Raw genomic sequence first — 27,127 nt, forward strand, 5'->3', positions numbered from 1 at the left:
ATGCTACTTTAGTATATGTTTAGTTATCAGAATAGAAGCCTTTAAAAGCAGAGGCATGAGATAAAAAAAAGTATTGTGAAACAGGCAAGAGGGTGTAAAATGTGACTCTTGAGCAATGGATTAGCTTTTTCATTAATCATGTAAAAGGTACTGTATATTTTAAACCAGCACTACATTTATTTATTCCAAGCAAGGGACAATTATGTATATCTTCCAACAATACCTGTTCAGTCTTAAGATTTAAACAATTTAGAAATTTATTGAAATTTTTCAAAACAAAAAAGGTACAAAATCAACCCGGAGAAAACAAACCCATACATGCTGCTCTTTATAAATAAATCCAGAAACCATTCCACTGAATTTTTTCCTTCAAATTCAAACACACATTTCGAGTATTTAAGTACTGTTGGCACACATCTTTTTAAACATAATCACTGTGAACAGTTTATCCTTTTAGACCTAAATGGAGAATGATGGAAGGGAAAAGATAGCACTACATAGTTTGCATTCACATTTTTGAGTCATTGAGCATCCAGGAATGTATGATTGAAGTGACAAATGATGAAAAGAAGAAAGGAGAATAAGCCAAAACTTTGTCATACAGGGCATCTAAAAGTCTAGAAGGGGAGGGGAGAAGACATGCTCAAAAATATTTTAAGTTCAGTTAAATTCTCAAACATGTGTTTACCTGCAATGAAATATAAGTCTGAAATGGAACACTTAATGGAAGGATCATTTCAATATGACACTGAGGCAATTTGTTATTACGGTGTGGAAATATTGCATCAAATATTTGCAGATGTCTGGGAGAGAAAGAAGAGGGAAGGAACTCTGTCTCAAACACTTAATCACTTCAGTGATGGGTTTCTAGTTCAAGGATTGTCCATTCTCCTTGTGGGGATGAACAATCTTCAGAGGAAAAACTTGCCACTGTGATGCTGGCCGAAGAGTCATCCAGTGGGGATATCAGTTCGGTCCATCTACTGAAAGTGTCAATCTGTGCTTTACCCTGAGGTTGCGAACTGTCTCGCGCCAGAAACAGAGTCTGGTTGATAAGATATTGTGCTAAATCAAGGTCTTCAGGAACAGAATTTTTGATGTCCATATTTGATTCCTGATCAGATAACAATTGCCTGAGAAGTGTCCAGTCCTGTTCTGCAAACTGCTGATCTTCAAAATCCATCCCTAGAATGTCCACTTCCGAATCCATCCTCTGCTCAAAAGCTTCCCCAACATCCATCTCGTATATTGGAGAAAGGGTTTTTGGAGGCCGATGCTCATACATGCAGATTTGTGTCAATCTCTCACAATCATCTATGTCTCCTGAAATAATTCATAATACTATACATTGTAAAAATTGCACATTTCCCCCTCTGCAGGGCTTTTGTATGGCATACTTAATTCAGTGCACCAGGAACAATACAACCCGAAAGGAGGTAAAGGGAAAAAATGTTAAACGGTGTACAAAGTTCACAAAAAGCCATGTTTTTGTTTTATGTATTTCAAAAAATAAATGAAACAAAGTACGGCTTATAAATAAAGGTAAAGCAGCAATTACCGCTGGCAATTGACAATAAACCTCCATAATTAGAAAAAATTTCTGATACAGAAAATGACAAGTCATGTAAACCAACACTGAATATGCACATGTAATTCTAAAAAAAATAAATAAATCACTAAACATGTAGCTTAAAATAGAAAGGAGCAGTACTGAAGGGGAGGAGAAAAAGCATAACCAAAAAAAGGACATGATCACTAGGCCAACAACTTAAGCCAAGTCAGATTCAAAAGGGGCAAAAAACAAATGGTTTATTCACAGGTTTATATTTAAAATATTGCACATGCAAAGGGCAGCTGCAAGCAAGAATAAGCAAACCAACAACAACAAAAAAAGAGTTACAGCTTGAAAGGTCATCAGTTTGTATGGTTATTTTGAACACAAATTACTTAATAATAACTCTCGAGTACACAGATATTTTGAAAAAAAGTTCGAGGCACTCTGTATTGTACTTGGGAGAGATTGAGCTGAATTCCTGTTTTCACAAAGACACACAGAACAGCTAGACAAGGAGTTACCAAACAGGGTGAAGCCAGCATTATGCTTAAATATATTAACTGGTTGTGAGCTGTTCATGAAAAAATGTTTCCATCCTGACCATAGTTAGAGCTATAGTCATTCTGAAAGTGTTTCGGGGTGCAAGCCAGCTCCCATTGAAACCAATGGTAGACTATTCCCCAGCTCTGTACAAAACAAAAAAACTGCAACAGCAATAAATATAGCTCTTAAGGTAAACAATGCAGAGCACTTTTAGTTCAGAATATCGATGCACTTATTGCACACCCCACTTTGATATATATAGAAAGAGAGGAGGAGGGAGTGAGAGAGGGAGAGAGAGGGAGAGAAAGAAAGAAATACATCTATGCTTTCTGCTAAAATACGATATTGTAAAATGTTCTACTGGGACAAAAGTAAACTCAAGAGCAGGAACTGCATCCCAGGTTTAGTTCTGCCCAAATCAAATACTCTCAGTTGCTCACTAGGCAGAGTTATATCATAATCTTCACTCTTCAGGGTAAGTTTTCTCTCTCTCCGAACACCAGCATTTAACTATATGACTGTTTTGATTTTAAAAAATCTAATATTTACTAGTGTTAAAGATTCAATCCCAGCTATAAAGCTAAAGTTCCACTAATACTTAACATCTTGAGGGACGTAACATTTTTATTTCTGTACGTTACCTGCAGAGAAAGCAGTGTCAACGTATTCAGTAGACGTTGGTTCATTCTCTTTCACGTGAGCTTCTTGAGTCAGTGAGTGATTCCTACTTGGCTCTACAGGTTTTGTTGAGATGTTCTTGTGCAACTCAGTATTATCTCTTTGATGAAGGTCCAAGTGGCATGGTCTTCCTTGAGATTTTGTGTCACCATCTGAAACTTTATTGCACTGAAATTCATTCTTCTCTTCACTTTTGGGATTTTCTTTGTTTATTGTGGGAGTTTGGCTCTGTTCTACTGACATGGCTTTCTCTGTAGACTTCTGTTCTGTAGCAGAAGGGCCCAAATTATCCTTCCCCTTTTGCTCTGTGCCACAAGGATCTGAAGAACAGCTCTCATTTTTGTCTAGCTGTTCCTTATTAGGCTCCTTACATTCCAGGAATCCATCCTCAATCTCTAAAGAATATCGTGAATAAAAGGTCTTGCCATGATTCTCATGGGAAACGGCATCAAATACATCAGAAGGTGTTGCAGCATCTGGGGGACATTGGAGCGGAGTGTGGGCCTCTCCACCATCATCAGATCCCAGTTCTTCACATTCATCCACTGAAAGTAATACAGATCGCTTAAAATTTTTAGTACCAGGGAATTCCTGACTTTCTGTATCATTTTCTGCTGCATCTTCAAATGCTAGATTCACTATTCCATGAAACTGCTGAACAGTAACTTCTGGAGGAGGCAAATTTTCCACAACATTTTCATGTTCAGACTTTTCATCTTCTGTTTCATCTGCTGAAGAGGAAACTTGATCAACTTCCTGAGGAAATGGTGCCATGGCAAAACTGGGATTTTGTCCCCTGGACACACCTCTTCTCTCACCTTTGTGCAACCATGTTTCCGGCCTTTTTCGTGGGACCTCATCATCACTTGTAGAAATGACCCGGAAGAGGTCAGAACTTTCCTTTTTCATTTTTACTTCTATTCTTAGACTAGTGTCATAGATTTTTAGCTCTTCTGGTGTACTTGTGTCACTGCTGCTTCTGCCAAGGAAATCATGGCACAACATGGTGCTACATTTTGAAATGCCTCTTTCATTTGATCCCTCATCGTCCTGAGAACCTCCAGCATCATAATCTTCAGATCTTGGCTTTATATCATCTGAAGATGTTGTTGCACTACCTGTGTCTGATTCAGGGCTTTCTTTTTGCTCAAGTCCACCAGAACTCAAATTCCAGTGTTCTGGAAATGGGGCCTCTGAGTTTTCATGGCTCTCAGGTGTTTCGGTGGTATCAGTGTCTTTAGAAGAGCATTTTTCAGCCACCTGTCCTATGAAAGATTTTGAAGCACCATCTGATTCTACTGTAGCAGACTGAGATTCTGTCAAGGCAGATTTATCAGAGAACTCATCAGCACTTTCAGATCCCACCACACAGGTCTTGGAAAACTTCTCCTCACTGTGTTCAGAGTTAGAACTATCATTGGCAACTTCAGAAACCCTATTCAATGGATTATCAACACAGTTCATGCTCATTTCAGTTTCCAAGGTATCTTTTGGTTTACAGTCACCTAATATTGTTTGGACTAAAGGATCCTCATTCTGGCAAGCAACAGAATCATGAATAACATTTTCACATGCAATGGTCTTGGTCTCCTGAACATGGTGCAATTCAATTGGAGCAGACTTTTGAGTGTTTTTATTTTTGGATGATTCATCATTCTTTTCATTCTCATGAACCTCATTTCCCATCTTTGCAATACAAGGGTGTTCTAAATCTCTCTTGGAATGTTGCTCTTCAAGGAGAATTATTTTTTCTGAATCAGATATGTTTCTCTTATCTATTTCAAGTGAAGACACTCCATTATTATTTTTCTTCCCTGGACTAGATTTGTTACTGCTGTACACAGAGTTTTCAGGTTTAGGGCTTGAATTTTTTTGCCGCTCTCCATGCATATTCTTCTGAACTGGTGACTCACTTCTGGACTGCTTGTGATTTGAAGATGGAAGCTTTAAAACAGGTTGCCCCGTCACTGTTTTCTGTTTTGGGTCTTTATTGTTCCCCATTTCATTCTTCTTGGAATGGCTTTGGTTTTTGGCTGTTACTATTATTTTTGCAGTAGCTTTAGCTGAAGTGGTTTGAGGAGGCTTTGACCTTTTCTTTGATGACATTTGTTTCTCTGATTGCACAATGGATTTCTCTTCATTTTGTTTTGGAGAAAGGCCAGACTTCTGCGGATTTAGTAAATCTCCCTGTGGACCTGATAAAACAAAAGTTTTAAAGGTATGGCATACTGCAAAGTGAATGATTGAGGAAGACTATATATATATATATCAAAACCAGTGTTTTATATAAGCTGGTGTAAGTAGGGTTAAAAAGAAAAACAACAACATAACCACATAGAAGAAAATGCTTCAAAATACAGTTATACTGAAGTAGAAGAAAAAAAGCACAAAATTAAAGTACATGAAATGCCTCTTTTATTTGAGCCCTCAAATGTTAACCAGAATGAACAACTCTTGGCCTTCCAAATAGTCAACTGCAATTCCCAATCATCACTCACCCTGGCAGTGGTTCTCAACCTGGGGTCCCCAGATGTTTTTGGCCTACAACTCCCAGAAATCCCAGCCAGTTTACCAGCTGTCAGGATTTCTGGGAGTTGAAGGCCACAAACATCTGGGGACTCCAGGTTGAGAACCAGTGCACTATGGCTTTGTTGGCCAGAACAAATGGGATTTTGCAGCCCAAAAGAATCTGGAGGGACAAAAATCATGTATCCCTAATATAACCATTTAACAGTCAAAAGAAGAACAGTAGTCCTCCGGGGGGCAAACAAAGCATGGGCATGTCCCAATGTAGAAACTGGGTAAGAAGGGCGGATATAAATGTAGAAAATAAATAAATAAATAAATAAATAAATAATAAAACATCATTCATTATGCTAGAAATTAATATCTGTGCAGTGCTATGATTACATTTACAATATTGCAATTGAAATTAGTATTTATACTAACCCTGCTCCTCTTTTCAAACCTACAAAATCATTCTCCACATTACTACGTAAAGAATAAAGAATAATTTCTAGAACATGGATGAATACATATCCTTCTTAAGAAGTACAAATTATGTTTACAGTGTTGGAATATGTTGTTGGACAATGTTTTTTATTAAGAGACGCAAATGATCTATGTTTTAATATTCTTGTTATGGTTTTATATTATGTATTAATGTTTTAAATGTTTTATGGTGTTTTTGGGCATCGAATCATTGCCATTGTAAACCGCCCTGAGTTGCCTGAGGGCTGAGAAGGGCAGTATAATATACAGTAAATAAATAAATAAATAGCCCTGTGGTCTCTTCCAACTCTAAGATTCAGGGATCAATTATTTCTACAGCTGTATTGTTCACTATATGCCAATCACAGAAATGGCAATGAAGAAACTACATGTTCATGTCTTGGGGAAATGGATAGCAATGCCAAGTGAAATGGCAACACAGAGGGAAAAGGATGCATGCCATTTAGGAATCGGAGAAAAGAGCAGAGAGGCAAGTCCACTGCAAAAGACAGGAATCTTTTTACATGATCAGATTTCATAACAAAATACACTTATTTCTTAATTGCTTTGCACACATCTTTCAGAACATGATTTTTCCAAGGCTCAAACTACATATTCTTATGGATTTGCAATGTCTACCCAAGATATGGCACTCATTTTTATTATGGCTACCTGAGAGAATACAGCTATCAAAGGCCCCATCTACATTGACCATGTAATGCAGTTTTCAACTGGTTTTGCTGTGCAGATTATTACATAGGGAATCCTGGAAGCAGCTTGAGGCACAGATACTGATGGCATAAACCACCGAGCACTCATGCACATTAAAGAGTTCCTTTTGTGGGAGTCTGTTGTCTGGCTAGACTGAATTCACCTTCGAACTGAATTAAATGGTGAATGTAGATGAAACCTCAAAAATCTAAATTTAAGCATTCCTAAATACATTTATGGGCTTTTCCACAAAGCACACAGTTCACTGCCACCAGATGTAATGATGACCACTGATTTGGCAAATTCATGGAAGATGGGGCTGCTGTTGTTGACTGTGATGGCTGTAACATTAGAAACACTCTGTATCTGAATACCAGCTATTACCTGTGTGTTTTTGCTTTCATCTGATGTGGTATATAAACAAGAGAGTACTAACATTATGTTTTCCAAATGTGACTAGCTATTGTAGGGACAGAATGCTAGGTTAAATAGTTCAACAGAGCTTGTGCTTAGAAAGTGTGCACAGCATGGAACCTTAAGTCATCTAAGACACCCATGTCTCTGACAAATTCCTGATTTGTGAGACATGGTGTGCAGAGAATCATCATTACATCTGCAGGGCAAACTGCACTAATTTCCCTCATTCTGAGCTTACCTTGGCTTTTTGTAACACTGGCTGCATTCTTGGTTTTCTGCTGAAGTGAAGAATTGCCAATTTCATTTCCTTTTTTCTTCAGAACTGCTTGTGGTGTATGTTCATTGTTGCCCTTTCCACTGCATTTCTTTACAATGCTAAAACAGAAACCAGTGCTTAGATTATTAGCTGGCCTCAATATCTAGGACACATGCTGTGTATGTTTTTCATGCATGGCTGCAAAATGCTTCATAAACAGTATCTTTTTGGACAAAACTCTTACAATCCCCCAATGAATATGACTAGTGGCTGCAGTTCTGAGAGTTATAGTTCAAAAATAGACTTCCTCCAAGCACCAGCCCAAAACCATAGCATAAAATATATCAGTACGGGAAAATATGTTGTTAACAAGCACTTCATTTCTCATTCTCTGATGTTTGTGCTCACATATTTAGGCACTACAGTCATAATCCTGCATATTTTTAACAGATGCAAAATGGTTTAAAGTGATATATAATAAAGCTTAGAGAATTATATAACACAGAACCATATCTAGGGCAGAGATGTAAAATGCGAAACTCTGGATGATGTTGCACTGCAGTTTCCATCATTCCTCATGTCTAACTATGCTAGATGGGCCTGATTAGAGTTGCAGTTCAACATCTAGATCAGGGTGGGCCATACATGGCCTACCCCGATCTAGGTGTTCACAAATTTTGGTTCCATGCACCAGCTACCATCATCTAGAGTTTCCATCAATCCCTCCACTTCATCTCAGTCTTCTAAATGTGTGATCCTATCTATATCTGTGCAGGTCAAGGGAATTTTAAGGAATAGAAGAAGGATGCATACATTATTTTTATTATTATTATTAGCCATAGTAATATTCTGCTTTCCTCTGTTAAAGGACTCCAAGCAGCTAACAATGCTAAAATGATACATTTTACAATTTAAAAGCTATGATATATACAGTGTTCCCTCACTTACTCGGTTTCAGGACCTCCCGCAATAAGTGAAAATCCATAAAGTAGGGACACCATATTATTTTTAATATTTATACATTATTTTATATATTATTTTCTTATGTGCGCTTCCTCACCCACCTCCCAGCTCATCCCTAGGGTGCCTGCAGGTAGCAGCAGGCCAGGGATACAGGCCTTTCCCGCCACACCTCAGGCTGCTGCACTTTCGGGGTCTGTGGAGGCCAGGGAGGCAGATCTTCCCTGCCGCGCCTCAGGCCGCCGCACTTCCTGGTTCCCTGGCCTCCACTGGATGTAAATATTTTATTTTTAATTAATATTTTCAAAAACCCATGAAACAGCGAGTCCGCTAAAAGTGAACCGCTAAGTAGCGAGGGAACACTGTAAACATTAAATAGCACCAAACATAGAACTGTTAAAAATAAATAATTAAATAGTTTAAATTCCATAAAATCATTTAAAAAGATTACAATACATAAACACTCCACAGTACCCCCTGGCTCATTCTTTAACACTTACTTTTTAAAAGCTTTCTAGAATAAAAAAAGGTTTTAGTTTGCCATTGGAAGAACAACAGGGAGGGTGTCATTCTAGCCTTCTTAGGCAGAGAGTTTCAGATTCAAGGGGCAGCCACCAAGAAGGCCTGCTCTCTTGTTTCCACCAACCAAGCTTGCAATGGAGTGAGACCAAGAGAATGTTCTCTCCTGAAGATCTTAGGGCCCAGGCAGGTTGGTACAGGGAGATAGAATCTGCCAATTATCCTAGACCTGGGCTGTATATATCTTTATAGGCCATAACCACCATTTCGAATTGTGCCCGAAAACAGTCAGTGGAGGTGTGGTAACGGGGGGGGGGGGGGGGGAGAGTTGTGCACTCCCTGTAGCCAGCCCAGCTGCGTTCTGGCCGCAGCTTTTGGGACCACGTGAAGTTTCCAAACATTCTTCAAAGGCAATCCCATATAGAGTGTGTTACACAGTAATCCAAATGGAATGTAACTAAGGCATGTAACAACATAGCCAGATATGATGTCTTAAGGAATGGGTGCACATGGCACACAACTTTTAATTGTGCATAGGCATTTCGGGTCGCTACAGAAACCTGCACCTCCAGGTTCAATGCCATGTCCAGGAGGACCCCCAAGCTGTGGACCTGTGTCTTCAGGGGGAGTGGAACCTCATCTGGCACAGTCTGGATCCCTATTCCCTGAGCACCTCTGTCTTGTCTGGATTAAATGTTGATTTGGTTGCCCTCAATCAGCCCGTTGATGCATCTGATGTGTTTTTATGCCCCTAGTATATGAATGCTTGTTGATTTTTTAACAACTCAGAAAGAGAAGATGTTTCCCAGCTACCATGGAGTGAGGATAGAAAAAATTACTTGTTATCTTGGGGTTACAGATATTTTTCACTTTAAATATGAACTGGGATAGAGAATATGGAACGAAGAAGCAAGCTTTAACCATCTAAACATTATAGGCTTCATTTTCAATTCAGAAATAAAACCTTAATACAGAAATACTAGCAGTCCAACTTCAAACAGACCTGTTAGCCTCCAGGTCATTAGCATGTTTTTTAGGAGGGGTTCCATTAGCCATCTTTAAACCAGACTTCGTTTTCAAAGCTGTACAGTGAAACAAAAACAGGATTAGCAAAAGAGCTAAAATCTTTCTTATCTTTTAATTTTACACCTTTATTTTTAAATTAGAAAAAGAAAAAGGGAAATTAAAAAAGATGTTTGAATATTCAATTTCCTTCTAGTCTAGTAACCACAAATCACAAAGAGCTGTTTTTTTAATGGCCCAGGGGAATTTAAAAAATGGATTATTGTAGATGACATATACAAATTGGAAGAAGGGAAAGAGATGAGCTTTTTATCTGCAGCTGTTAAAATATTTGCAAAGTGATTTTTCAAAGTGCAAAGGTTCTGCCCATGTGCCTGTCCATATTCACCTCTCTAACCTGCCCTTTATAGTATAATTAAATATCAAAAGTGAAAGATTTAGGTCAATTACAACCATTTCACACTGCCTTTTTCTTTTTATAAGCAGTGTTCAGAGTTCAGCGTCTCATCTCTGAAGTAAGCTTGAAACAAACCTACAGTTATTACCTGTGTGTTTTTTGCTTTCATCTGCAACTTTTTCCTCTTTGGATTCATCCAGTTGTTCAACTGACATCCGAAGATCTGTGCTTGAATTGTTTGATTTATTTAGTGTTTCAGGGCCCGTAACAGGAGATTCCTTTCCAGTGGTCTTCTTTAAAGGTTTTGCTTTAATGTGTATATTTGAATTTCCAGGAAGCACTTTTGGCCTAGCCCCCGCTGTTTTACCTTCTTGGTTTTTTAAGGCTTTGCCACTTCCTCCATTTTTATGGCCACTAGTAGATAATGACCGGTCAGAATCCTGTTTTGTAAGTAAGCCTTCCGTCTTAGTATTTCCATTGTTTTCAGTTTTTGGCTTTATCACAGCTCTAGCTTTTGGTGAAGGCATTTTCTCCCCCATTTTGGACTCTTTTGTCATCTTACAAACTGCTTTTTTAGTCTCTTTTCCCTTTAAATCATCATGTTTCAAAGTCTTGTTAGTGCTGTTCCTGTTGGTAGCCGATGTGTGTCCAGATGCTCCTAATCCATCGGATTTCATTTTATCCTGATTAGTGGAGGAACCACCCCAACTGTTTTTCTTTCCGTCTGCTCTCCAAGCAGTATGATTTATACCAGAAGCATCAGTAATGCATCTGTTTAACTAGAGAAGAAAAGATGATAAATCATAAACAAGTGGGAAGGTTACCATTACTTACTGTGGGAAATCATTCATATCAGCATGAATCTTAACCTTGAGCACAACACTTGAATAAAATGTATTCTTCTTACTCTTTATGGCATTTAAAAATAATATATTTCTGGTCTCAGCATCTTAAGGTCACAACATTAAGTACATTCCCCCAGGAGAAAGCTCTACTGGACATAATGAAAGTAACTTCTGAATAAATATGCATCAGGCTGCACTAAAAGCTAGTTTCTAGCTTTCTCTCAAGAATGGCAAACCAAAAACAGAATAGAAAAGACATAAAACCAAGTGTAAGGGAAATCTGCAGATTTGATTTTCAGTGACTGTGGTCATCAGGAGAAAAATGGTAATTTACTCCGAGTTATTGTGAATATAACATACGTATATTTTTTTCCTGTTAAGTGAATGGCTGACATTTTCTCCTGCAAGGAAAATGAAGGTTTTGCACTTAGGAATGCCATTATAGCAGAGAATGTATGAGACTGTTCCAGACAATGGGTTATCTAGCTCTCATTCACAGTGATAATGAAAGCATTAAGTGCTTATGAACAAAGTACACTCTCAGCATATTTATTTACTATATTTATATCCTGCCCTTCTCAACTCCGAAGGGGACTCAGAGTAGTCTTACGATCGGCAGCAATTCGATGCCCTCAACAAACAATAGAAAATAGTACATTAAAACAAAATTAAAAACAATAAAACATTAAACTCAATTTTAAAATCACGTAATCTGAGGACATAATCAACAGCCGTTCCGGTCGTTATTGCACACAAGTCTACTTTACTTATTGCACAGCACTATCGGGCAAATGCTTGGTCCCAGAGCCATGTTTTTACTTGCTTCCTGAAGGTCAGGAGGAAGGTGGCTGACCTGATTTTATTGGGTAGGGGCTTCCATAGCTGAGGGGCCACCACTGAGAAGGCCCTGTCCCTTGCCCCCACCAACTGCGCCTGCAAAGGAGGTGGGACTGAGAGTAGGATCTCCCCAGACAAACTTAATCTCCGAATAAGCCTTATTCTCTGAGGCTGGAGTGGGAAGTGCAGCATCAGATTCTTTTTTTTAGTGGTCCCTAGGGCTCCCAGATGATCCCCAAATCCCCAAGGTGCACCCTATAAAAACAATGTCTATTTTTTTCATGGAAAAAAATGTGAAAAATACTTTCAAACAAACCTAAAAAAGCAGTAGTTTGCTTATTTCATCCCACTCAATAACCAGAAATCAAATTAAAAATGGCATCACATACTTTGCCATAAACATGGTACTGGGGCCCATTAGTGGAGGTGAGGGCACAAAAAGTGTCAGTTGCCCTTCCAGTCATTAAGTAACATAGTCTTTGCATAGCAACCTAGGTAAAACGCTTTTATGAAATGCAACATCAGACATCTATGCAAGAAACAGAATGCAAATTACTGCAGTTTCAAACATAATGTAGGTTAAGCATTAACACCAGCTAAACAAACCCCTTTACACAAAGGAATAGTCCCATTTTATGAAACGGAAGTAAAAGCTACAATAACAAGCAGTTTATAGATGGACATAAACTCAGCTAAAAATATATGGCAACATCAATGACTGAAATTAGCCTCCAATCACTATTAAATTCAAGACAACATAACTGCACAGCATTTTGAATGAAGTGTTATAATAATGACATACAGCTCTCCCGTGTGTTTCGCTATATGCCTGATTTATAAAGGAACATGGTGGGTTTTTTACCTGTGAACTAGTGAAAATGGGCTTTTTGGCAGGTCTTCTATCATCACCTTTGTCAAAAGCAGCTGTATAAGAAAAGCACACCCTTTAGAAAATATGAGAGAGAAGGGCTAGAGAAAAGAACAGCGCATGAGGTTGAAATTCACTGTAGAACCGTCAAAGCAACATTTGAGAAGAAGGCAAATATAAGAATTCGGATGACCAAAACAGGATGGATAATGTTATACTTAAAATATTTGAAACTTAAAGAGTCCTTTACATTGGACTCATGAGTATCCATACAAGTAAGTTAGTTTACTAATCATTCAACTGAACACACAACATTTGTTTAATACAGAGTAAAGGTCCTTCCCCTCATCCATGTTTGGCTTTGTCCAAAATGATACCTCTGCACTTCCAACCTTCATTGAAAAGTGAAGTGCCTTATACAAGCAAAATCAATTATATTTTGGTTTCACTCAGGTCCTATCACACTTGGACGAAAACACTACTCAGCACATACAAAGTTTGCAAACAGAACATGCTTGAATGAAGCTCCCAGATGTGGCAGAGTAATGAGGCTTCTGCAGTGCTACAGCTTATGTAACCCATACACAACAGATGCAAAGGCAAGGATGCACTTTATACATAATATCCTTTGCCACCCTATATATCTGCCTGAAAGAGCGACATAAAGCTTTTAGCTCCATCAGTTCTATGAGCAATTGCATTAGTTCCTTACATATTTCATGAATCAGTGATGTACAGGAGTCAATTATACCCCCTTTCCCTCAAAAGGGACCCTTGCTCCACTAGGTTCCTCAGTGAGGCTTTCTTCTGTTAAGGAAAGCCATGAGACAGAAAAATGCATCGAGGGTGATTCTTCCTCCATCTATTTATTTGCTATTACCTTTTTAAAAGCGAGAATCCTATGCAATCTCTAAATGAGAGCTTCTTAAAATAATGTGCTTACACAGTTGATAAGTTCCTTAAAAGAAAGGCAAAGAATCCCACACAATGTTTCTCTGGATATTGCAATTAAAACAAAGACCCTATCGATCTCTTAAAACTGCAAATCCAAATTTATTGTTTTGAAAGGAAAGACACTGGCATCACAATCGTGGAATCAGTTACTGTATCACATTTATTGACTGACCCTCTTATGAAGTATTTCTTAAGATGATAGAGTTCGACATTTCAAAACCCATTCTGTTTTGGACATGGCTGAGCCAGCATTTAGCTAAGCAGCATGCAAGTGTATGTTAATAAGCAACAGCAGCCGTAGCAATCTAGTTTAGTGCTCTTAGAGATTATGGGGAAAAAACTCCTCCTTATTTCTATTACATCGGCTATTATTTACGGCTTCCCAAATGCTTGGCAGAATGCAGGGTATGTGGCATCTCTTTCCCTGACAGGAAAAAAAACCTGCATAACCACAGCACAAATATTCAAGCAATGCCTTGAAGCCATTTTTCAGGTACTTCATCTGCAAGATTTCATGCCATACATTCAGAAACAAAAAGGAAGGGGAAAAAGTGGCCAGACCAAGATTTCTTTTGTTGGAGCCACAAATCCTTGTGCTTAATTTTTAGAGGCAGCATGCACCAAATGAGTCTCAGAGCCGTAAACCCTTTTTATTTAATCTTAAATGAAATTTGTCATTAAGCAACCACAACGTACAATGCAACCTAAAATCCTCCAGCTGCTACATGCATTAAAGCAGTAATCAGCTCTGGAGAGAATCCTTTCTGCAACGGCAATGTGCTCTTTAAAAACCCCGTGGCAAAATTTTAATCATTCTAAGTGCAAACAAAAAAGGCAGCCTATCTGTTTACATGGTTTCTACATATCTGCGGCACCGTTTAGAATAGGGAGATGTGCAGCCTCTTGGCTTCCATGCTTGAATCTGCCCGAGTAAATTATTTTCACAATTTTAATTCTTACATAATATTTGACAGCAGAAGACCCATAGAATGCATCCTTTCAGCTCTCATTAATTACCAGATCCTATTAACGTGCTTATTATAGGAACAGCTATTATCAAAGTGTACCGCGACCGTCCGCTTGCCTACCTGCTTCTATTCGCCGTTGATCGTCTGGCTCCAGCAGCTTCCAGCTCTCTGTGTGACGAACAGCATAAAATGACTGAACCAGGAAGATCCAGAGCTTATCACGCAGAGCCTGGATCTTGCACGTAAACCCCTGTGTTCAAGTAAGGAAATCAGCAGCTGGAAAGAGCCACATTGTCATAGCAACCAGTCATTATTCCTCATTGAATCTACTTACTCTTTAAGCTAGATCAATGATGTCATCACTGAGATTTTTATGATTGCTGAGTGGATGTGGATGAGGTTTGCAAAGGCCAATTGTCCTGCACCATAATTTTGCACAGCTTGAAACCAAACCACTCCCACAGAAGCCGTAGCTCAGAAAACATCAAGCATCTCTCTCCCCTCATTCCATTTTTTTTTTTTTGCGAACGAATCTCTTCACAGCTTTTTACTCTTGGCTATGTCACTACAAGGTCAAATCCTCAGGGGGCCAATAATGCATCTGATTAAATTTTCATCACTCTTGCTGAATAAGTCAACAATGGGGGAGGACCGCACTAGCAGAAAAACAATAATGTGTCTAATTTGGGTTTCCCAAAAAGACTGTGATGCCAAATTTAACAATCTGAACTCTGGCCAGGGGGCACTGGGCAGGACATTGTTAATTCCATCTTGAGAAAATAGGTTTCATTCCTTAAGACTGAAGCATTGCAAAAAACATGGTGGTTTCATTAAAGGAGAGGGAGATGCTAATGACCATAGCTTTCACCAGCACAAGGTAGTCTTCATAAATATTGAAAGCATTCATACATCCCTCAGTATATAATGACAGAAACCAAATTCATTATTTTCTGTTGTTAATGACCCCTCAGGGAGCGTGACTATACCACCCCAAGGACATATTTTAACAAAGGAAAATAACCTTATCCCAAGTCTATTTAATATGAAACTGTGTTTTTGGATTGACTGTACATCTCAAATTCAGTTTTCTGGTATAGCCGCCGTATTCAGGCGCTCTCTCAGTCCCAATGGCCGAGTTCTGAAACTAAATCAGGGAGCTCCACTATGCACACAGGATGCCCTTATTCAGACTTTCTACTCCAATAGCTGGGCAGTAAAAGAAAAAGATGTGAAAAGAAAAAGAAAAAACTGAACACCCCAACTAAATAGGAATCTCATATAATTATAGGGAGTGTACGATGCCCCTATTACAGCAGCTCCACTGGTTGCCGATAAATTTCTGAGCCCAATTCAAGGTGCAGGTTATGACCTACAAAGCCCTAAACGGTTTGGGCCCCGCCTATCTTCATAACCGCATCTTCACCTATGAACCAGTGCGGGCTTTAAGATCTGCCGGAAAGGCCCTCCTCTAGCTTCTAACACCATCACAAGCAAGGTTGATGGTGACGAAGGAGAGTGCCTTCTCGGTGGTGGCCCCGACTTTGGAAAACCCTTCTCAGGGAGATTAGGCAAGCCTCCCACTCTATCCACCTTTTGTAGGGATTTGAAAACCTGGATTTTCCAGCTAGCTTTTGAGAATGTTTTGTCTCTAGCCATATACGCCCAGTCTCTGGGCCATAAGAAGTACCCTGCTTTGCACTTCATCCACTGCCTAGCTCTATGGTTTGCTATTTTATTTGCCTTACTTCTGCCCAGCCCTTATATAGCTTGGCCAGGTCCGTCGTAGAAATCTGGTTATTCGTTTATGTTGAATGTGGTCTAATAGGAGCTCCAATGCTATCTGTTTTATTTTGCCATGTTTAATGTATTTTTATTTTAGTTGTTGTATTTTATAATACTCCTATTTTAATGTGGTTTATTTTATGGATTGCTTTGATTTTATGTCTCTATGGACAATTGTCCCACATACAAGCTGTCCCGAGTCCCTTCAGGGAGATGGTGGCGGGGTATAAAAAATAAAGTTGTTGTTGTTGTTATATCACCATCACCATCACCATCACCATCATCTTACTAACATGAGTTGTCAAGTCTAATGTGGCACTTCCAATACTTAACTGGAGTGCTCTGCCACTGAGGGACAATTTGCATGCCACAAGGATGGTAAACACTGAAAAATGTCAAGGGCCTACATGTTACTCCAATTCAGGGGTCCCCAAATTAAGACCTACAGATCGGATGTGGGCCTCCAAGGTCATTTACCTGCCCTCCCCCCTAAACTTTAGACTTAGGATCGCTCTAAGTCTGCAATGACTTGAAGGCACAGAACAACAGCAACCCTAATTAACTTGACTATCTCATCAGATAAAAGCAGGCCCACAATTCCCATTGAAATATTGGTACGTTTCTGTTGATTAAAATTGTTCTTCATTTTAAATATTGTATTATTCTTTCTTTTTTTGCACTACAAAAAATATATGTGCCATATACATAGGAATTTGTTCATGTTTCTTTCAAACTATAGCCCGCCCCCAACAATCTGAGGGAACATGAACTGGTCCTCGGGTTAAAAAGGATCCCTGCTCCAACCAGTCAGACACATATTAGGATCATGTGGACATTAATAAACTACACCTCAGGATTTCCAGAATGAGCAGAAGTTATTTTAATCTTACAATAAGAGAGCAGAGCTATATTAGAATCTGTACTACAAAGCAAAGTACTGACATAAAGGGAGAGAAATAAGGTTGAACACTGTGAAAGGCATCCACTTTATGGCTATCAGCCTTCTCCCAATAGACTCAAATCAAGGAAAACCTTCATGAGAACCACCATCCTCTTAATGTTTCCCCAACAACAGCAAGAGTATCCCTCTAGGCCAGTGGTTCTCAACCTGTGGGTCCCCAGATGTTTTTGCCTTCAACTCCCAGCAATCCTAACAGCTGGTAAACTGGGCTGGGATTTCTGGGAGTTGTAGGCCAAAACACCTGGGGACCCACAGGTTGAGAACCACTGCTCTAGGCAGCTAAACCAGGAAATCCCAAATGGATGCTCCCCCCACCCCCACAAGGGTCTGGCTCCAGGGGCAAACCAAGAATGGGGAACTTAGAAGTCCCTGAACATACTCAGTAGTGGAGTGGGCAGATCAAAAGATAACATGGCAAAATGGCACTATCTAGAAGAATCTTCCACCTTGTGTGCGACTGTGGAGCAGAACAAACAACTCTGCACCTGCACGCTTGCCCACAATGTCCTGACTCATGCACAGAGGAAGAATTCTTTAAAGCTACAGACAATGCGATCGCTGTTGCCCATTTTTGGTCTAAATTTATTTAGCCGCTTGTGCTCCCTTTATTTTATCAGTTTTATACTTGTTTATTTATGCAATGCTTTCAACACGAAACAAACAAACAAATAAATAAATGAGAACAGAATAGGCTTATGTAATCTGGGGCAAAACAGAAATATCAAGTGCATAGAGCTGCCATCTTATTACTAATTCATTGTCTCAGTGCTGATCCTTATATAGTCAAAATGCCATTAGCCACTCCCTAGGAGGTAATGTAGTTTATCAGACAGTAAAAAAAAAAATACATATGCAGAAATATATATAGTTTCAATAGAAAAAGCCCTACTCAATGGACGGGTAAGTGGGATAATCCTTAAAATAATCTTGTAAGGACTCAGTGTGCAGAATGTGAATGTCTGCAGGGAAAAGTCAACAGAAACATGCAGATGAAGTTTAGTCTTACAGATAGGTGTGAAAACATTTCGCGCTACGTTTTGTTTCAGGTGTCACTTTTGTACCTATCTGCAAGACTATAATTTGCTATGGCCTACTTTCACCTTTTTGAGATTTTTTTTTTGTGTGTGTGTTCAGGGATTTGTTCAGTCAATAAACAGAAGAAAAATGAAACACATACAAAATAACCCAAACAAGAATAAAAATAACAGTAACTTCCAACCGCTGAATATTTTTCCACTTCAGTTTTACAAGACTTACCCCCTCCTTCACATTTGCAGAAATTAATAAAGCATCTAGAGCCAGTAGTAGACAGCAACTATTTTCAGTGGTAATTCCCTTCTGAACTGCTTCGAACAATTGATCAAGGAGCTCAGGTTTGCTGCTCATGGCCTGGGCCTAAAAGACACCATTAGAGAAATTGCCCATTGAAACCATAAAGTAATGTTGTTTGATAGCAGATTTACTTTCTTTTAATATATAGGCAAAACTGCCTTATTATTTTCCCTTGTTTTCATGCTGAGAAAAGGCATCCAGAACAGCAATATATTTCAAGCAGTAACCAGCAAGAGGTCCTTGAGAAACTCATCAGGAGGATACAGTGGTATTTATCATCAAAGATTTATTACTGGAATGGTAGTGGTATTTATCTATAACCTTTTCATTCTGCCTTTCCACTAAAAAATAATGCTCAAGCAGCTAACAACACTAAAAAGAAACTATTTCGCTTCCCCATCAAAATCATTAAAATTATCAAGAAAGCTCAAGAAACACAGCCATTTCATCTTTGCTGGTTTCTAAATGTGAAATGCTTGCCAAGCTTAAATTATTTTTTACTATGTACTTTCAGACTCTGCTGGATCCCTTTCCTTTCTTTTCAGCTTCTACCACTACATGGATAATGGAAGATTAGCACTGTAATCATACACCCACAGACGTATTTCTACAAACCTCTACCCAAGAGGAAGCAACAAAACACAATATGCATAAGGTGTGTGCTAAAAATTTATCTTGTTTCTACTATGCATATCTTTTAGCTACTGAGAGTGCTCTTGGAGTAGTGCTCCCAAAAGCCCTACTTCCAGGTAAATGCATGAAGAAAAAGTGGAATAAAATGAGGGCTGTAAAGGATGGGAAAGACGGAGCAGAAGAGTCTGTAGTAGCAAGGACCTCACAGCAGCAACTCAATATGAACCGCCTCAAGTCGCCTCCGGGCTGAGAGGGGCAGTATACAAATATAGTAAATAAATAAATAAATGAAGTGGAAAAAGTAATTTCCTATCTTCTTCTTCTTAAAAAGAAACCCCTCAAATGCTTGACACCAAACCAACTATTACTGACATTTTTACAGCCTGCACATAACTGTACTACTGACTTATAGCACATAACTGTTCTACTGACTCCCAACTTCTTGTTCGCTCAACATCTCCTGAATATAATCCCAGTACTTTTATTATTAACAGCAACAGCAATTCAATTTTGACCTTTCCCTTCCTTATAAGAGTTCACAGTGGATAACCATTCTACATGAAAACACACAGCTGAAATGAAAAATTGTAACTATGTACAAATCTAAAATCATGACTTACACACACCTTAAATTTCCAGTATTTAGAACACCGGATTACAATGATCTGCTACAGTATATAATAATATCACACAATATAATAAAAGAAATATAAATGAGCAGCAAAGGCACATTACATGCTCAATCCCCAAATCCCTGTATAAATAAATTTAAATTATCATCTCATAAAAGATGAAAGAGGGGATTTGGGGATGGATGCCCGGATTTCTGATGGAAGGAGGGCTTTCATAACAAGGCACCATGCACAGAGCTTCCCCAGCTTATCTTAAATGTAAATATGTCCCAAACTGCTTAAGGTTTTCTGGTTTGTGCCTAGTGCATTATGGGTAGCCAATGCAAAGATTGCTTGAATATACATTTTATACACTAAAACAATTTTTAATCAAAACATATAAACAAATCAATCAATATGTCTACTTCTGGACTCCATAACTCAAGAAAGACATTTACAAACTGGAACATGCGCAGAGGGGGGCAACTGAAATGGTTTGGAAACCATGCCATGTGAGAAGTGACTTAGAAAGTTGGATAAGTTTGGCCTGGATAAGAGAACATTAAGAGGTAACATGATAGTCATGTGTACATATTTTGAAAGGATGTCATATTAAAGATGGAACCAGGTTGTTTTCTCCTACTCCAGATACTAGGACATGGAACAATGGATTCAACTTATAGGAAAAGGAAACGTTCTGATGGAAAGAACTGCTCAGCATTGGAATCCACGGTGGAATCTCCTTTTCTGGAGATTTTTAAACAAAGGCTAGATGGACATCTATTGAGAGAACTTTGTGTGTTTTTGCATGTGGCCTCTTTTAACTCCATATTTCTATGGATATACAATTCTACAAAAACATATTTAAATATAAGTTTTTTTTAAAAAAATTAAGATATTTTAACTGGTTGTGTGCTATATTTCCCACCTTGAAAGTCCACTGTAATGTGGTGGAGGAAGGAGTTTGAGAATGTCAGAGAGACTGAGAGTAATGCAATTAGGAAAGTAGGCTCTATCAAGAGTCTAGATCGCAAACAGGGTCATCCAAGGCTCAAAATGGAGACACTAGATTAAGATGCATTTAACCCCTAGTAGTACAGGATAGTTCCAATGATGAAGTGTTCCAATGAGAAGCTACTGAGCAGGAATAGTACTGGGTGGTGACACTAATGGAGAACTTATGGAGACAATGGCAGTGACACCGCCACTAACTCTTGTAGTACTGTGCAGAAGAGGGCAGTCCTAAATCACTTCTGAATATTTTGACACCTTGAAAACCTCATGCCAACCCAGACCACCAGCCAAGCAATTAAACAACACTGCTACATGCCCTGTTTTTCTTCTCTGAGTCTGTTGTATCTGATTTTAAAAAATCTTGCTGAATGACAGTTGAAAGAGAAGCAAAGAATGATGGGACCTGGTTTATCACCAGAGTTGATTTGTTGGTATCTCACTTTCCTTCAGTTCTGACATCAGCCAACATCTTAAATCAAGAAATAGCTTTCTAAGATCTACAGAGACACACGCAAGAACACCTCAGCAAGCGAGAGTCCAAAAGTGGCAGGCTAAAATCTGGAACTCAATCAGTGGCTGATACCAGATGAGAAACCCCCTCCTGGGTACACAGAAGACTGGGTGATTTGAAAGGCACTGAACAGACTGCGTTCTGGCACCACAAGATGCAGAGTCAACCTTAAGAAATGGGGCTATAAAATGGAGCCCATGGCATGCAAATGTGAAGAAGAGCAAACCACAGACCACCTACTGTAATGTGGTCTGAGCCCTACCACATGCACAATGGAGGACCTTTTTACAGTGACACCAGAGGCACTTGAAATGGCCAACTTCTGGTCAAAGGAAATTTAGTATAATGCCAAGTTCTTAACTCTGTTTGTGGTTTTTTAAAAATATATTACAACTGTATTCTAAATTCACTTTTGAAACGATAAACAAATACTTTCCTTCTCCACAAGCATATTTCAACTGCTACACAAAGCCAATGCTATGAGATTGTTTATTGTAACACTGATATGTTTTAGTATTTTTGTTACCTGTAACAGAGTAGAAAAGCTTTCACTTTGTATTACGTCTGGAAAGTTCATCACCATAAATGCTATACACTCTTCTTGCAGCCTGGATGCCAGAGCAAGAGCGGATTCAGTCCATTTCACCTGGGGAAGACTACCAAGTAAGTGGTTGGTTTCCATCAGAACATGGGCTGCATTCTGCGGGTTCTAAGAATAAAACAATGCATAGGTGCTCTGATAAGTACCAGAGACAATTTTATTTGCATTATTCTTCAATATATATTATTCTACAATAATCAATTAGCCACCTCTCTTCAATTACAGTTGGGTTTTTTAAACACGATGTGTTCCCGGGGAGAGCCAATAAAAATGTAAAATAAAAGCAAATCTACTTCACGTGTTCATTGGTTGTTTTTTTTAAAGCAAAACACAAATCTTCTAGAATCTATGCTTCCACAAAGTGGGAGAAATACCTAATAAAGGATAGAAAGCCTGAACTGAAATAAATTCAACTCTAATTGAAGGTGAAAAATCTGAGCTCAGACTGAAGTCACTCCAGGTCTTTCTAAGGAATGAGACTTTTATTTATAATTAATAGATTAATAGATAAGGCAGGTCTTTACCACAAATAAAGCCTCAGCTGATACACAACAGATTGTAGGTGATGTCCCAAAGCATGTCCCACACACCACACAGCCAGTATACCTCTTATTCTTCTTTTAGGCTGGGAATCCCAAACTGCATTTCTCAAGGCTTATATGTTCATGCTTGTATCCAGAGAATGAACACAAAGCATAGAAGTGCGGTACACAGCCTTAGCTACTTAATAAGGGACGAAAAAGCCCCCAGTTTAATTCCTAAAGAACATGGATAGTTTGGTGGGTATAAGGCTGTTTATATACGAAATGGCATCTGCTTGCTTACAGAATGCTTAAAATGTATTAAAAGATGTACAGTATTAAAATCTGTGATCCAGGCAAATAATCCAAAACCAATCCCTTTGATGAGAGGTGTCACGTTTTCCAGATAGTTAAAAAAAGAGGCAGCTATATGGACTGGGTGGGGGAAGAAGTACCCTGCCCCGCATCCATGAGCCACCAGAAATATTAGGATTTGTACGAATTTCAAGTGCATTTAATCACCACCGTGAGAAATATGAAAAGCAAATGTATGTAAATGCACACCATAACGCTACAGTCAGTTTTGGGCTACCTAGTACATTGTTACAGCATCTTCCTCTTATTTATTTCTTTAAATAAGCTCATATTCCATATTTCTCCAAGAGCTGAAGGCTGATAGAGATTAAACTATAAACTAGCAGTCTGAAATACCTCTTATAACACAACAGTAAAACAGCAAGAAAATAGGAAGCAGCGACAATAAAAAATAAATAAAATGTAGACAATTACAGTTACAAGACAAAATAGCATTTACAACCCAAATAACTTCTTATCAGTGTTTCTTTTTTACAAACAAACTAAAACATATACATAGATGAGAATAACACACAGTAAATCCCTGCTGTTGATTTGTTGGACTTGAAATATCAGCACACAGACTTACTAGTGAGTGGATCAGGCATCTCAGGCAATCATTCTGAAGCTCAGTGGACAAAGCTGCAAAGCCCTTGTCTGACCAGCACCTTACAAAATTCTGAACTTGCCACCTGTTAAAGGGGTAAAGTCCTATTTAGTCAAACTCATTCTATCAAACCAAGTATTGCATGCATTTTCTGTAATTTACGCAATGTAAGTCAAACGTCAGAAATCATTGTGCTGGGAGCATTGGATTATGACTCTGGGAAACAGAGTTCAAATCCCCAATCAGTCATGTAAAACTCACTGGGTAACCTTGGGCAAATCACACACTCTCAGGATCAGAGAAACACAAATGGAAAATCCCTCTGGCCAAATTTTGTCGAGAAAACTCTATGATAGGCTCACCTTATGTATAAGTCAAAATATGACATAGGATGTCAAAATATGAGCATTTTCCAAGGAATGTATGGCAAAGTGATATCCTGTTGTTGTTTTTTTAAAAAAAATAGGAAATCAGCTATAAGACAGAAAAATAGAAAGAAAGAGTCAGATATTGAATGTTCACTTACTTCATGCAGGTATCGTAAAGGTTTTTTGTTCCCGTTGATTGGGCAATAGCTAGACATTCCAGAACAGGTTGATGTTTTCCAGGTAGAGGCTAAAATAGTTACAACACAAGCACAATTACCGCACTTTCAAAGCCTTTCAAAAGCAAGTTATGAACTGTTACTTCCAGTAGGAAAGAGTTTTATGCATTACCCTGATCCAGATTTCCGTAGAATCTTATGCAGCCTCATCCAATAATATTTAAATTCTCTTCTTCCAAAGCAATTTTCCAAACATTTACTTCAGTAGGAGAGGGAATTCCTTTTCCACCCTCAGAATGAGGGTGAGGAAGGGCTTTGTTTCTTTCCAGCGAAGGGAGAGAAAATAGTCCCGGGCAGGAATTGTTATAAGCACGCACCCCGACCTGTACCTCATTCCTCATCTGTTATTAAACAAATAGAGGTGAGGGTGAACAGGAGTGGCCTTGAACGGGGAGAGTTATGGTCTCAATATCCTCTGGAATTGGGATGGAATTCTTCACCCGTTTCCATGAAGGGTCACCTTGGAAACAACATTTAGGTTGCATCCGGGGACCGTGGTGTCTCACCCTTGTTTGAGGGTGAGTTGGTCTCTGATGGCCACTGCCTCGTTTTTATTACACACCAAGTTCATATCCTTAAACTGGTTGGTAGTTCACACAGAGATTGATTGATAACATATAATAAAAGTTGCCCATAGTTTAACACACACAGTTGTGTTGTCTCATTATTTCACTGGTTGGAGAGCAAAATGTCTTGTCATTTAATGAAGGTACCTGGTTATTGCTACTAAATAAAGAAAACTTGATCAATTTCAGCTACAGGCAGAATGACACTATTATTATTATTATTATTATTATTATTGACACAAAAGCACAGTATGTCACAGCAAACAAGATCTATTTGCTGGATTTCATATCACAAAATCACAAGTCAAACACTTCCCAAGCGTCTAGGACTGTGTGGTTATTATTATTATTATTATTATTATTATTATTATTATTACTATTATTATTATTTATACCCCCCCTTTATCTCCTCAAAGGGGACTTTTGTATCAAAGGGGACATTGATACAAAAACATCACCTGGTGTACATTCTGTATAATATACTTATGGATAACATTATTTCCAGTAAATGAAATTCTTTACAGTTGTTATGTATTCAAAACAGTTTACTGTTCATGACTCTAAAATTATTTGTAGCACCTTTAACTTATTTTAATATTAAGTAAATATTTTATTGCTCTTGGTAATCTTAGCTAAATCATTACAATGACTGTGACGTGCACAAGGCTTTTACACCTCAGCTGGTTGGCTTGCGATACCATTTGGTCCCAAGCATTTCAAGCTGTTTGGCTCCTCTTGCAATGGAAAACAGACACCAAATGGGAACATACCTTCTGGAAGAAGTTGCAATAGTCTCTTTTCAAAACATATATAGCCACTTCTCTTAGACCTTCTAGTCCATACATATCCGCAATCCTCAGTATGCAGCTAAAGTAGAAAAACAATAAACAGTTCTGTGATGAAAAAAACAACTCTTTACAATATTATAGGTAGCTGGCTTTAATGTATTTTTGACTGTTCAATTTCAAAAACATAATAAAAATGCTATATCACACACAGTTCTTTCACAAATTAGGTATTTTATCGATTCAATTGTTACTCAGTTTTTATGAAGTGTAGACACTGATGTTCCAGTGCAATTTCTTACAGAGCTTTTGAACAGGTTTTTGTGTTCCATATCAGCGAGTTAAAGTATTTTGGAGATCTATTAGATGACTTTAACCACTTTCTTACTTTTATTCCCCAAGCAAATCTTACTCAGTCACATATTACAAAACAACAATATCAAAGCAAGTTCTGAAAACTATTGCACTTGAAGGAAAAATCTGAGATAATTTCTGGATATAGGATACCAAATTCCTAATTAACACATTTTTTTACAAAAGTTTTGACAATCCTCAATTTTGCAGGCCTGTGAACTGAAGCCAGACATAAAGCAATCATAACAGAGTCACTGGTATACTGTCCAGAAAACTATACGTTTGTATTGTTCATGTAAGAGGGATCTTCTATTCTGGTATTCTTTCTAAAATGGTTAAGTTTGTGTTTTGCAATCCTTCAGACTAGTAATTTGTGCTGCATATAGAGTTTATTTGCCCCAAATACAAAATGCAAGTTCACCATTCTTATGTTTGTTATTATTTAATTCTGTTATAAAAATCTAAAATAATAATTTTTATTTATTTATTTATTTACCATATATATACCCTGCCCTTCTCAACCTCAAAGGGGACTCAAGGTGACTTTACACATAGACAACTATTCAATGCCTTAAAAACAACATACAATTAAAATAAACATTAAAATTAAAATGAAAACATTTAAAAACATCACATTTACTATTAAAATTCACAATCACAATCTGAGGCCATTCCAATAGTCATTGCACATATTCGGTATCCATCTACTGCACTACAATAATTCTCTGAAGGCTTGATCCCAAAGCCACATTTTCACTTTCTTTCTGAAGGCCAAGGAGAGGGGGCAGATCTAATATCATTGGGGAGGGAGTTCCACAGCTGAGGGGCCACCACCGAGAAGGCCCTGTCTTTCATCCCCACCAGTAACGAAGAAGATGGGACCGAGAGCAGAGCTAAAAAAACACTTTTATAATCTTTCAAAAATATTTTGTATTAGTCTATAGAGATTCATTAAGTAGTTAGCAAAAATAAGTTAATACAATAATTTCCAGACGATCTTAATCTCCGAGGTAGTTCATATAGGGACATGCGTTCAGACATGTAAACTGGGCTGGAATCATTTAGGGCTTTATACACTAAAGCCAGCACTTTGAATTGTGCTCGGTAGCAAATTGGCAAACTGTTTTAACTACCAAGCATTCATTCAAAACTCATAATCTATTCAAGAGCACAAACAAGATAACCCTAATGAACCCGAACCAATGGTCTAGCAAATGTATTTTCTTTTCTGTGAAAACTTTCAGAAAAATCTCATCCCCATACATTCACAATCAGTTCAAAGTAAATAACTTTCCCAGAATGAAGGAAAACTGGCTGATACGTTAAAAAAAAAAAAGACAGACCAAGTTTTCCATTTGCAGCATTCAAC

At 38.3% G+C, this 27,127-nt stretch overlaps 1 protein-coding gene across 1 annotated transcript in view; it reads right to left on the reverse strand.

Annotated features, from left to right (window-relative positions):
- Positions 1-239: 239 nt before the first annotated feature.
- The window catches only part of BTBD8 (BTB domain containing 8), a 67,903-nt gene continuing 41,015 nt past the window's right edge, over positions 240-27,127 (reverse strand). The window contains exons 7-18 of the mRNA XM_060773917.2: positions 25,390-25,486; positions 23,976-24,064; positions 23,432-23,534; positions 21,893-22,075; positions 18,523-18,660; positions 14,643-14,772; positions 12,595-12,656; positions 10,199-10,829; positions 9,634-9,712; positions 7,134-7,270; positions 2,740-4,971; positions 240-1,323 (exon numbers count right to left, since the gene is read on the reverse strand). Coding sequence (XP_060629900.2) covers positions 854-1,323; positions 2,740-4,971; positions 7,134-7,270; positions 9,634-9,712; positions 10,199-10,829; positions 12,595-12,656; positions 14,643-14,772; positions 18,523-18,660; positions 21,893-22,075; positions 23,432-23,534; positions 23,976-24,064; positions 25,390-25,486 — 4,351 coding nt within the window. The 3' untranslated portion in view covers positions 240-853. The remainder of the gene's footprint in view (positions 1,324-2,739; positions 4,972-7,133; positions 7,271-9,633; positions 9,713-10,198; positions 10,830-12,594; positions 12,657-14,642; positions 14,773-18,522; positions 18,661-21,892; positions 22,076-23,431; positions 23,535-23,975; positions 24,065-25,389; positions 25,487-27,127) is intronic.

This window comes from Anolis sagrei, chromosome 4 (assembly GCF_037176765.1).
Source record: "Anolis sagrei isolate rAnoSag1 chromosome 4, rAnoSag1.mat, whole genome shotgun sequence".
NCBI lineage: Eukaryota > Metazoa > Chordata > Lepidosauria > Squamata > Dactyloidae > Anolis > Anolis sagrei.